Source organism: Somniosus microcephalus, chromosome 19 (assembly GCF_052327205.1).
Source record: "Somniosus microcephalus isolate GS21.2 chromosome 19, FLI_Smic_1.0, whole genome shotgun sequence".
Lineage (NCBI taxonomy): Eukaryota > Metazoa > Chordata > Chondrichthyes > Squaliformes > Somniosidae > Somniosus > Somniosus microcephalus.
The window spans coordinates 6,282,065-6,295,270 of NC_141005.1; the positions used below are offsets into that span (position 1 = coordinate 6,282,065).

Here is a 13,206-nt window from a genome sequence, read left to right on the forward strand (position 1 = left end):
CTATCACTTGCGTGTTTGTGTGGCCTTAAAATCGGCGCAGCTTCCACATAGCTGAGCGGTATTTATATCTGGCCATTTCTTAATGGCGGGCACCTTGCACTTCATCAAGCCTCACCAATCATTTTTACATCAAGTCTACAACACAGGAACAGGCCATTCGGCCCCACTGCTCCGTGCCGGTGTTAATGCTCCACACGAGCCCCCTCCCACCCCTCTTCCTGTTACCCCATCAGCATATCCTTCTATTCCTTTCTCCCTCATGTGTTTATCCAGCTCCCCCTTAAATGTATCTCTGCTATTCACCTCAACCACTCCCTGTGGTAGCGAGTTCCACATTCTCACCACTCTCTGGGTAAAGAAGTTTCTCCTGAATTCCTGATTGGATTTATTAGTGACTATCTTATATTTACGGCCCCTAGTTCTGGTCTCCCCCACAAGTGGAAACACCTTCTCTACGTCTACCCTATCGAACCCTTTCATCATTTTAAAGACCTCTATCAGGTCACCCCTCAGCTTTCTCTTTTCTAGAGAAAAGAGCCTGTTCAGTCTTTTCTGATAGTTGGTCTACTAATAGATGAGATTTGGCTAAGGCTGAGGTATGTTCCGAGCCCATTCAAACCCATGCCAAAGTCCGATCGACCCCACAGGTTGACGGCTGTTTCCCAAACCTCCCTAGACTTGCAGAAAGTGCTGGCACATCCTGTGCAGTAAATATTAGACGGCCAGTCACTGGATCTGCTGCTGACTCCTGCACCATCCAGCTCAGGCATGGCCACCCTCCATCCCATGGGCCAAGTGTGACCTCTCAACCCAGGCCGATTTGCCGTTTATATTTGTTACTCACTGGCTTGGTCCTGCTTGAGCTTTGGAGGATTGGAAAGATAGTGATTCCTCATTGGTGGATAGCTCCTGAATCAGCACACCAGGATCTGTTAGTGTCGGCAAGTTGAGATTGATGCAAATTGTTGAGATGAGGGAATCGGACGTTACCTGTGACCCCTGTGGTACAAAGCTAAGCAGCTGACCAAAACAAAGATTCTGGGCCCTGATGGTCTAGTCAACCAACGTAATCAGAAAGTGAAGCCATATGTTGACTAGCCTGTTAGATGAAATCGATACAGAGCCACCAGTAGATGTTTGATACCTTCCCACTAGACCTCTGTAGAGACAGATCTTTTAAAGAAAAATGTGTAACTTTATTAAAAATTAACAAATAAATAGGTTGAGAGGGGATCTCATTGAAACTTATAAAATTCTGACAGGACTGGACAGACTGGATGCAGGAAGGATGTTCCCGATGGCCGGGGAGTCCAGAACCAGGGGTCACAGTCTAAGGATAAGGGGTAAGCCATTTAGGACTGAGATGAGGAGGAATTTCTTCACCCAGAGAGTGGTGAACCTGTGGAATTCTCTACCACAGAAGGCAGTTGAGGCCAATTCATTAAATATATTCAAGAAGGAGTTGGATATATTTCTTAAGACTAAAGGGATCAAGGGATATGGGGAGAAGGCAGGAACAGGGTACTGAATTTGGATGATCAGCCATGATCTCATTGAATGGTGGAGCAGGCTCGAAGGGCCGAATGGCCTACTCCTGCTCCTACCTTCTATGTTTCTATGTTCCATCTCTCCTGCTATGGCTGCAACCATAGTTACCAGACATCATGAACAGGAAACCTGTACTGGCACATCACTGGTAGACACCTTGTCCTGGGCAGAACATTTAGGCAAGTTCAGGGCTGATGTCAGGAGTTACTCATTCAAATAAAAAAAAACAACAAACTTTCATTTCTATAGCACCTTTCCCCACCTCAGGACATCCCAAAGTGCTTCACAGCCAATGAAGTACTTTTTGAAGCGTAGTCGCTGTTGTAATGTGGGAAACGTTACCGGAGAGAACGATAAAACTTGGAATGGGCAGTGAGTGGTGGAAAAAAGCCTGGAATCATCCAGTGGGTCCGTCAGGTGCAACGATGGGGAACCTGAGCTTTCTATGGGAAAGGTGAGCTCGAGGGGCTGAATGGCCTCCCTCACCGACTCACCTTTTAAAACGGTGCATCATTCCAGTCTGAGGTGTGCAAAATGCAACCAGATTTTGGATATTCACAAGTAGAGGCCCCTTTTAGCACCACATTCTGGCAGAGTATTCTCCTCGAATTAATCCACTCTGCATGCGGAAACTATTATTTAACTGTAGTCTTGGGTTGCAGTGAACTATCAGTGCGGTTATGACATTGCCTTCGGAGTCTTGTGGGAATTGTGGGTTTGGAGTGGATGACCCGAACCGCCAGTCACTGTTTGGAATTCTGCAGCCAGTTAACACTCATAGAGGGAAACGGAGAGCATTTATATTCTCTCTGGCCCAGACGTCCCATTGTTGTCGGGCACGGTTGAAGAGTCCCTGGTCTTTTTATTAGCTGCCAGTGAGAAGTACAGGGTCGACAATCTACCTCGACCCTGGCAGCGTGCGGCTCTCGGGGAGATTGTAACGCTGCATCAGCCTTGTCAGCTTCCCGCTCGAAACCGGCAGGAAGCGTCAGTCGGCCAATTTCCATCGCTCCACCATTGGCGGCCGTGCCTTCAGCTGCCTCGGCCCTGACCTCTGGAATTCCCTCCGTAAACCTCTCCACCTCTCTCTCCTCCTTTAAGATTCTCCTTAAAACCGACCTCTTTGACCAAGCTTTTGGTCACCTGTCCTAATATCTCCTTATGTGGCTCGGTGTCAAATTCTGGCTGGACTGTCTGGGGGCAGGAGGCCACCACCAGGAATTGAAGGAACAGTCAATCCCCGGCACTCACGTGATTGGCCAGGAGAGGGTTGGAGTTTGTTACCTCCAGACTCGACTATTCCAATGCTGTCCTGGCCGGCCTCCCACATTCCACCCTCCGTAAACCTCAGCTCATCCAAAACTCTGCTGCCCCGTGACCTGACTCGCACCATGTCCCGTTCACCCATCACCCCCCGTGACCTGACTCGCACCGACTCCCGTTCACCCATCACCCCCCCGTGTCCTTCACCCATCACCCCCGTGACCTGACTCACACCGACTCCCGTTCACCCATCACCCCCCGTGATCTGACTCACACCGAGTCCCCCCTCACCCATCACTCCCGTGACCTGACTCACACCGAGTCCCCCCTCATCCATCACCCCCGTGACCTGACTCACACCGAGTCCCGTTCACCCATCACCCCCCGTGACCTGACTCGCACCGTGTCCCATTCACCCATCACCCCCGTGACCTGACTCGCACCCAGTCCCCCCTCACCCATCACCCCCGTGACCTGACTCACACCCAGTCCCATTCACCCATCACCCCCGTGACCTGACTCACACCCAGTCCCCCCTCACCCATCACCCTCTGTGACCTGACTCACACCCAGTCCCATTCACCCATCACTCCCGTGACCTAACTCGCACCAAGTCCCATTCACCCATGACCCTCTGTGACCTGACTCGCACCAAGTCCCGTTCACCCATCTTCTTCTTAGGCAGTCCCTCGGAACCGAGGATGACTTGCTTCCACATTAAAAATGAGTTCTCAGGTGACTGATGAGTCCAATGCGGGACCTACAGTCTCTGTCACAGGTGGGGCAGACTGTGGTTGAAGGGGCGGGTGGGTGGGGTGCTTGGGTTGACGTGCGCCCCTTCTGCTGCCTGCGCTTGGCTTCCGCTTGCTCCCGGCGAAGAGAGTCGAGGTGTTCGGCGCCTTCCCGGATGCTTCTCCTCCACTTTGTGCAGTCTTGGGCCAGGGATTCCCAGGTGTCGGTGGGGATGTTGCACTTTTTCAAGGAGGCTTTGAGGGTGTCCTTGAAGTGTTTCCTCTGCCCACCTGGGGCTCTCTTGCCGTGCCGGAGCTCCGAGTAGAGCGCTTGTTTTGGGAGTCTCGTATCGGGCATGCGGACAATGTGACCTGTCCATCGGAGCTGATTGAGCGTGGTCAAAGCTTCGAAGCTGGGGATGTTGGTCTGAGCGAGAACACTGACGTTGGTGCACCTATCCTGCCAATGGATTCACAGGATCTTGCGGAGGCAGCGTTGGTGGTACCTCTCCAGTGCTTTGAGGTGCCTGCTGTACAAGGTCCATGTCTCTGAGGCATACAACAGGGCGGGTATCACTGCTGCTCTGTAGACCATGAGCTTAGTGCCGGGTTTGAGGACCTGGTCTTCAAACACTCTCTTCCTCAGGCGACTGAAGGCTGCACTGGCACACTGAAGGCGGTGTTGGACTTCATCGTCGATGTCTGCCCTTGTTGACAGTAGACTCCCGAGGTATGGAAAGTGGTCCACGTTGTCCAAGGCCTTGTCGTGGATTTTAATAATCGGGGGGGCAGTACTGTGTGGCGGGGGCAGGTTGGCAGAGGACCTTTGTCTTACGGATGTTTAGTGTAAGGCCCGTGCTCTCACACCCTTCGGTGAAGGTGTTGACGATGGTTTGGAGTTCGACCTCCGAGTGAGCGCAGACGCAAGCGTCATCTGCATATTGTAATTCGACGACAGAGGATGGGACAACCTTGGATCTGGACTGGAGGCGACGGAGGTTGAACAGTTTCCCGTTTGTTCTGTAAATTAGCTCCACTCCATCGGGGAGCTTACTGAGGGTGAGATGGAGCATTGCAGCAAGGAAAATTGAGAAGAGCGTTGGTGCGATGACACAGCTTTGCTTGACCCCAGTTCATACGTGAATTGGGTCTGTGGTGGAACCATTGGTCAGGATCACGGCTTGCATGTTGTCGTGAAGCAGGCGGAGGATGGTGACAAACTTTTGAGGGCAGCCGAATTTGAGGAGGACACTCCATAATCCCTCACGGTTGACGGTGTCGAAGGCCTTTGTGAGATCAAAGAAGGCCATGTACAGCGGTTGGTGCTGTTCCTTGCATTTCTCTTGTAATTGATGTGCGGTGAAGATCATGTCCATTGTGCCCCTTAGTGGGCGGAATCCGCATTGCAACTCTGGGAGGAGCTCTTCGGCCACTGGGGGAAGGCGATTGAGGAGGATTCTTGCGATGGCTTTCCCTGTGGCAGAAAGCAGGGAAACTCCTCTGTAATTACCGTAATCGGACTTGTCACCTTTCTTGAAGATGGTCACAATTACGGCATCTCTGAGATCCCCTGGCATGCTCTCTTCCTTCCAGATAAGAGAAATGAGTTCATGAATTCGCGCCAGTAATGCTTTTCTGCCATGCTTTAGTGCCTCGGCAGGGATTCCATCTGCTCCTGAGGCCTTGTTGTTCTTCAGTTGTCAGATGGCCTTTTCTACCTCATGCCGGGCTGGGGTTGTGCTGAGATGGTGGCGGGTAGCGTGCTGCGGGATGGAGTTGAGGACACTCGTGTCGAAGACAGAGTTGTGGTTAAGGAGATCTTCAAAGTGCTCCTTCCAGCGGGCACTGACTGCCTCTCTGTCCTTGATGAGTACCTCTCCGTTCTTGGCCCACAGTGGGGTAGGGCCTTGGGTGCTTGGGCCGTAGGCGGTCTTGACTGCGCTAAAGAATCCACGCACGTTGTGGTTGTCGGCTAGCTGCTGGGTCTCCTGAGCTTTCTCCACCCACCATCTGTTCTTTAGGTCGCGAGTTTTTTGTTGGACCTCGGCCTTCAGGCTTCTGCAGAGCTGCTTTCTTGCTCTCAAGTTCTGTTGCTGTTTCCAGATCAGGAATGCCTTGCGCTTGTGGCTTATTAGCTCCTGGATCTCCTGTGACCTAACTCGCACCAAGTCCCGTTCACCCATCACCCCTCTGTCCTAACTCGCACCAAGTCCTGTTCACCCATCACCCCCCGTGTCCAAACCCGCACCAAGTCCTGTTCACCCATCACCCCTCTGTCCTAACTCACACCGAGTCCCGTTCACCCATCATCCCCCCGTGTCCTAACTCGCACCAAGTCCTGTTCACCCATCACCCCCCCGTGTCCAAACCCGCACCGAGTCCCGTTCACCCATCATCCCCCCGTGTCCAAACCCACACCAAGTCCCGTTCACCCATCACCCCCCCGTGTCCAAACTCACACCGAGTCCCCCTCACCCATCACCCCCTGTGACCTAACTCACACCCAGTCCCCCTCACCCATCACCCCCGTGACCTAACTCGCACCGAGTCCCCTCACCCATCACCCCCCGTGTCCTAACTCACACCAAGTCCCGTTCACCCATCACCCCCTGTGTCCGAACCTGCACCCAGCCCCCCTCACCCATCACCCCCCGTGTCCTAACTCACACCAAGTCCCGTTCACCCATCACCCCCTGTGTCCGAACCCGCACCCAGCCCCCCTCACCCATCACCCCCCGTGTCCTAACTCGCACCAAGTCCCGCTCACCCATCACCCCCCGTGTCCTAACTCGCACCAAGTCCCGCTCACCCATCACCCCCCATGTCCTAACTCGCACCAAGTCCCGTTCACCCATCACCCCCTGTGTCCGAACCCGCACCCAGCCCCCCTCACCCATCACCCCCCGTGTCCTAACTCGCACCAAGTCCCGCTCACCCATCACCCCCCGTGTCCTAACCCGCACCAAGTCCCGCTCACCCATCACCCCCCCGTGTCCTAACTCGCACCAAGTCCCGTTCACCCATCACCCCCCGTGTCCTAACTCGCACCAAGTCCCGTTCACCCATCACCCCCCGTGTCCTAACTCACACCCAGTCCCGTTCACCCATCACCCCCCGTGTCGTAACTCACACCCAGTCCCGTTCACCCATCACCCCCTGTGTCCTAACTCACGCCCAGCCCCCCTCACCCATCACCCCCCGTGTCCCAACTCGCACCAAGTCCCGTTCACCCATCACCCCTGTGCTCGCTGACCTACATTGGCTCCCGGTCCGGCAATGCCTCAATTTCAAAATTCTCATCCTTGGCCACCTGTCCTAATATCTCCTCATGTGGCTCGGTGTCAAAGTTTGTTTGATAATCGTTCCTGTGAAGCCCCTTGGGACATTTTACTATGTTAAAGGCGCTGTATAAATACACAAGCTGTTGTTGCAGCTGGAATAGGATGTGGAGATTTTTTTTTCTTTCTACTCATGCAAGAGAAATATATTCGCTATGGGGCTGCTCACTTGCTTGGACTTGGCCGCACTAACAGACCCAATAACAGCACACGGTGACCGTGGATTGTAATTGCTAAAACATTGCTGTGGTTTGTCGGGAGAGATAATCTTGTTGCTTTGTCAAATGTTCTAGAGGATTGCAGGGTGGACCCTGGAAAGCTCCTCTCATTTCTGAGTGAAGCCATTGGGATCAGGGATTTCATGATGGATACAAGCAGTCAGCGAGTTCAGACCCATCGCATCATCGCCATGGTGTCATTTCCTGCTCTCTAAAGCCCAATAACTGGGCCTCGAAGGAAAGCACGGTGTGTGCCTGCCAAAATTGACTCTTTCTGCGGGTTTGAGTCAAATATTTTTCACTTGATTTGTGGTGTCCCACACTCCTAACAATGATTCTAAAATATTTAAATGGGGTCTGAAGCCTGTAGCCTTCCTTTCATAAAATGTCTCTCCTGCTCCAGATAAATCTCGGATTCCGAATCTAGGAGGTGTGTTTGCAATTGTACGTTTGACCTCCCAACTGTTTTGCCCTTTGGCCTTGCATTCGCCAGGATAAGCCATCGACCTGCTCAATCGCTCCCTCATCTCCACCTTTCCTGCCCTTGTCCCCAGTACCGTCTCCCACCCTGCTCGCTCCCCGTGGTATGACTCCCATCTTCACCCTCTCGGGTGCAAGGCCGCAAACATGAGTGTAACTGGCGCAGGAATGGTTTAGCCAATCCACTGCTGAATCAAAGAGCCCGCACAGGCATGATGGACCGAATGGCCTCCTTCGCTGATGTATGATTCTAATCCCCCATTACATATTTCTATCTACCTCTTGAATGACTCCAGTTTTTTCTCTCTCTCTCTCTCTGATGGGATTCCCTGCTATCAGACCTGAACTTGCCTTGGCCCAGTTTGCATCCCCTTATTCAGCCGTTCCTTCATCGTCGCTGGGCCAAAATCCTGGAACTCCCTCCCTAACAGCACTGTGGGAGCATCATCACCACACGGACTGCAGCGGTTCAAGAAGGCGGCGCACCACCACCTTCTCAAGGGGCAACTAGGGATGGGCAATAAATGCCGGCCTTGCCAACGATGCCCACATCCCGAGAATCAATTTAAAAAACTTAATCGGCAGTGCGTAAATGGGAGTTTCCGCTGTAGTTCCGATTAAGTTACGTTAGAGGAGCAGGAAATTCCCGGGCAATGGACCCTTGTGGCTCAGGATGAGGTGACCTAGCTTAGAGAGACAGCTTTACAATCATTGGACCTGCTGGGGCTGTAAAGATTTTATTAGAAGCGTAAAATATTTGACACCAAGAACAGTAAAATATAATAAAAGGCGCTCGCACCATTCATCCTCCCTTCCTGTAAGTGTAAACGGCAATCACCAGTAAATCATAGATGCCACCCTGGTCAGTGGATGGCCCTGAATTAAGCGGCTGCAGGTTTAATCAGATTCCTCTGCTGATATTCAAGGGCAAGGATCAATCCTTCCTCCCATCCACAACCGGTGAAGTGAAGCGAGTGTGAGCCTGTGCCGAGGTGGAGCCGAGTCAGATGCCCGTTATTTGAAGAGAATTGCTAACATCCCCAGAGAGATGAGCCACATTCCTTCAATCTCTTAAAAAGGAAGTGGAGCCACTCCAGCCCGATCTGTCTTGTCCACGAAAGATTCAGCCCTGCTCCTGCCTCTCTAGCTGGGATCTCTCAGCATTGACAGAGCCCTCGCAGAACCGGGTTCTTCTGAAGATTGCCGGAGCTGATTTTTTATGCTTGGCTACATTTGATGATCACACGATGTCTATTAATAGCCAACGCGGAAGTACCTAGATCCCATCCAACTCTAGCTGGCTCCCTCACACAAAAAAACACTTTTTTGGTCTGGCTCTTTCAGTTGTAAAACAAGAATTGATATTTTTACAGAGAATTACATAGAATATACAGCAGAGAAACAGGCCATTCAGCTCAACTAGTCTCTGCTGGTGCTTATGCTCCACGCGAGTCTCCTCCCATTCCAGCTTCTCCAGTCTCTCCACATAACTGAAGTCCCCCATCCCTGGTACCATTCTAGTAAATCTCCTCCGCACATTCACAGAATCACAGAAACCCCACAGTGCAGATAGAGGCCATTTCGGCCCATCGAGCCTGCACCGACACATATCCCACCCAATCCCCGTAACCCCTACATATCCCACCCTATCCCTGTAACTCCACGCATTTAATCCCCCTAACACTAAGGGTCAATTTATCATAGCCAATCAACCTAACCCGCACATCTTTGGACTGTGGGAGGAAACCAGAGCACCCGGAGGAAACCCACGCAAACACGGGGAGAATGTGCAAACTCCACACAGACAGTCGCCCGAGGCTGGATTCAAACCCGGGTCCCTGCCGCTGTGAGGCAACAGTGCTAACCACTATGCCACCGTGCTGCATTCTCCAAGTCCTTGACGCCTTTCCTAAAGTGCGGTGCCCAGAATTGCCTCTGTGCCTCTCTTTATAAATCCCAGGATCCCGTATGTTTTTTTTTAAGAGCTTGAGCCTCAATCTTTATAATATCGACAGAAGCTTTTGTTGGAGTTCAGTGGAATCGACTCGCCAGGTTTGCTTTCACACAAAGGGCTGGGGAACTGAAGTTTGTCAAAAAGATTGAAAGTGAAAGTACTTCCAGCAAATGCTGGAGAATATACCGAGGAGGTTAATTCACTGCTGAAGAAGATAGCCCAATGCTTTCCGCAGCACTTGATGTTCGGGCTTGGGGCAGCTGTGTGTTGGGAGTAGGGTCTCTCCGAGAGTTACAGAAAATGAACAACCAAGGTATCTTTAGGATGGTGTGGTGAGTGATAGGAAGGAACATAGGAACAGGAGGAGGCCATTCAGCCCCTCCAGCCTCTTCCGCCATTCAATTAGATCGTGCCTGATTTGTATCTCAACTCCATCCACCCGCCTCGGTTCCGTTAGTAACCCTTAATGCTCTTGCCTAACAAAAATCAGAGTTTTTTAATGAGATCTCGATTCTCTCAGACGCAGTAAATGGTCCTTGTGGGTCCTGACCACATGCAAATGCGGAACACATTTGGCATCGAATATCTCAGGATTTCAACTTCAGAGTAATTTAAGGAATTACAGGAGAGGTTGGAAAAGTTAGGACTGTTCTCCTTGGAACAGAGAAGGTTTAAGAGGCGACCTAATGGAGATTTTCAAGATGAGAGGTTTTGATCGAGTAGATCGAGAAAAACTCTTCCCTCTGGTGAGTGGATCAATAACCAGAGGTCCCAGATTTAAAATCATTGGAAAAGATCTTGAGGGGAGATGAGGAGAAATGTTGTCACTGAGTTGTGGGGATCGGGAACGCTTGACCTGAAACGGTGGAGGAAGCTGATTCCATCAATAATGTTAAAGGGAGTTGGACGGTCCTGGAGGAGGAGGAACTCACAGGGTTACCGACAGAAGGCGGGGACGTGGGACTGAGCACGACGGCTCTTTCAAAGAGCTAGCACAGGCTCGACGGGCCGAATGGCCTCCTGTGCTGTGAGTTTCTGTGATTCTATGAAGTCTTATCCTCTCTGTGTCATCTTCTCTTTCAGACACCAGCACAGTATAACTACGCCTTGAACAAAACCAACCAGGTCTACCTGTGGTGTGCCTTTCTGGATTTCAGGTGAGTGGCTGGGGCGCAGATCACTTTGTACAAGAGGTGGGTACCCTGTAATGTAAGTCAGGGTGAACGTGGACTAGTTCCGATTGCCTAAGGGGGTTGGAGAGGAATTGCCCATATTATTCCCCACCTCCCACCACCACCGCCCCCCCCCCCCCCCCCGCCAATTGGCCTGGGATTTTAACTTTTTTCTCCTCTCCCTGGAGGTCCCATGGCTCTGAGTCTGGTCTGTATCGTGGTGGGCAAGGCAGTGGGACAGTCTGGAGGGTCTTTTCCTGCCCGCCAATTTCGGATGAACTCATTGAGCGCTCGAGCCTAGATTCTTTCCCTGGTTTTCAGGCTCGTGGGTGGGGGAAATACGGGGAACCAGCCACCGTGCTGGGACTGGGACTGCTGGCCCTGCGTGCACTGACACCTGTCCTGGTCACGGGCGTGCTCACTGGCGTTCACTTCACTTACATATTAATGAGGGGGCGTGTCCATCCGTCACATCACTTCCTGCCATGCAGGATGTCAAGCAGGAAACAGGCCCGTGTGGAAATCAATACAGAAACTTACTTGGGATTCTTTGTATTTTAGAACATTCAAAAGTGAAAAAGACCAGTTGGTCCATTGAGCCTGCCCTGCATCATGATGGCCAGAGCATCGCGACTAGACACTCCCCCCGCCCCCCCCCCCCTCAGTCTGGGAGAGACAAACCCCGGGGGCAATAAGGGAATAAACTCTGGGAAATTCCTCTCCGGCCCCCTCAGGCGATGGAAACCAGTCCAGGAGATCACACGGACCAAGTATTGTTTATAAAGACACTGACCTTCTCTGTGCTGCGATCTCTGCCCCAGTCAGGAACCGGTCCCGCTCCCTCTGGCAGACCGAGAGTCGGCGCTCACTGCACCAGACAGCAACACCTTCCAGAGGCTCACTGCTCTCTGGGAAAAGCAGAACCGCCCAACACCCAGTCTGTTCCTACTCTGGCGCAGTTTAAACGCGTGCTCCCTGGTCCTCCCCAATCTCTCAACCTGAAATAATCTCTCAATAGGGATGCTATCCAGGCCTTTCATTATTTTATAGACCTCGATCAGGTCACCTCTAAGTCTACGCTGCTCTAAGGTAAATAGACCAAGGCCCTTGAGCCTATCTGAGTAGCTGAGGCTCTTTAAGCTAAGAATCATTCTCATATAATATAAAAACTGAAAATGCTGGAGCATCTGTGGAGAGAGAAACAGAGTTAACGTTTCAGGTCGCTGACCCTTCGTCAGAACTGGCCTATCATTCTCATAGCTCTCCTCTGGACCTGGCCAAGCCTCTGTATCACCCGCCATGTGAGGGGACCAGAACTGGGCCCAGTACTCCAGATGTGGTCGAATCAACGACCTGTATAATGAGAGAATGGTGTCCTTGATTTATACTGAACGGTTCTTTTAATACAACCCAATACCGTTTGCTTTTGCTATAGTTTCTCTACATTGGTTGTGACCCTTCAGTGACCTGTGCACAATAACACCCAGATCCTTCTCTCTCTTGACCTCTTTCCAGCTCAGGGTCTGCCGTTTGGTCCAATGAAGGCTGCATTCGGATTGGTGGGAACGTTTCCTACTCTGTCTGTCTCTGCAATCACCTCACCAACTTTGCCATCCTGATGCAAGTGGTCCCTTTCGAGGTGAGTGGATGAAACAATCGACCAGCGGTCAATAGAAATCTTCCACAGAGGCAGCGAGCGAGAGATAGAACGTGCATTCGTACAGCAAGTTAGCTTGTCTCACGGGGCTTGCCTGGAAGTGCAGTCACAGTCGCTATGCAGGTGAAACTGGCAGCCATATTGTGCACAGCAAGATCCCACAAAACAAATTAGATCCTGATCTGAGGAAGGATGTTCTCCTTATCTGAGGAAGGATGTTCTTGCCATGGAGGGAGTGCAGCGAAGATTCACCAGGCTGATACCTGGGATGGCAGGAATGACGTATGAGGAGAGATTGGGTCGATTAGGCTTATATTCGCCAGAGTTTAGAAGAATGAAAGGGGATCTCATTGAAACTTATAAAATTCTAACAGGACTAGACAGACTAGATGCAGGAAGGATGTTCCCGAGGTGGGGGAGTCCAGAACCAGGGGTCACAGTCTAAGGATAAGGGGTAAGCCATTTAGGACAGAGATGAGGAGGAATTTCTTCACCCAGAGAGTGGTGAACCTGTGGAATTCTCTACCACACAAGGCAGTTGAGGCCAATTCATTAAATATATTCAAGAAGGAGTTGGATATATTTCTTAAAGCTAAAGGGATCAAGGGATATGGGGAGAAGGCAGGGACAGGGTACTGAATTTGGATGATCAGCCATGATCTCATTAAATGGTGGAGCAGGCTCGAGGGGCCGAATGGCCTACTCCTGCTCCTACCTTCTATGTTTCTATCAATGACCAGTTAGGCTGATTTTGTTGCCGCTGGTTGAGGGAGGAATATTGGTCAGGACACCGGGAGGGAATTCCTGCTCCTCTTCCAATAATGCCATGGAATCTTTACTGTCTG

At 51.5% G+C, this 13,206-nt stretch overlaps 1 protein-coding gene across 2 annotated transcripts in view; it reads left to right on the forward strand.

Annotated features, from left to right (window-relative positions):
- The window catches only part of adgrd1 (adhesion G protein-coupled receptor D1), a 349,877-nt gene that overhangs the window by 145,191 nt on the left and 191,480 nt on the right, over positions 1 to 13,206 (forward strand). For both annotated transcript variants that reach the window (XM_086011896.1, XM_086011897.1), the window contains 2 exons: positions 10,616 to 10,689; positions 12,220 to 12,343. In XM_086011896.1, coding sequence (XP_085868022.1) covers positions 10,616 to 10,689; positions 12,220 to 12,343 — 198 coding nt within the window. The remainder of the gene's footprint in view (positions 1 to 10,615; positions 10,690 to 12,219; positions 12,344 to 13,206) is intronic.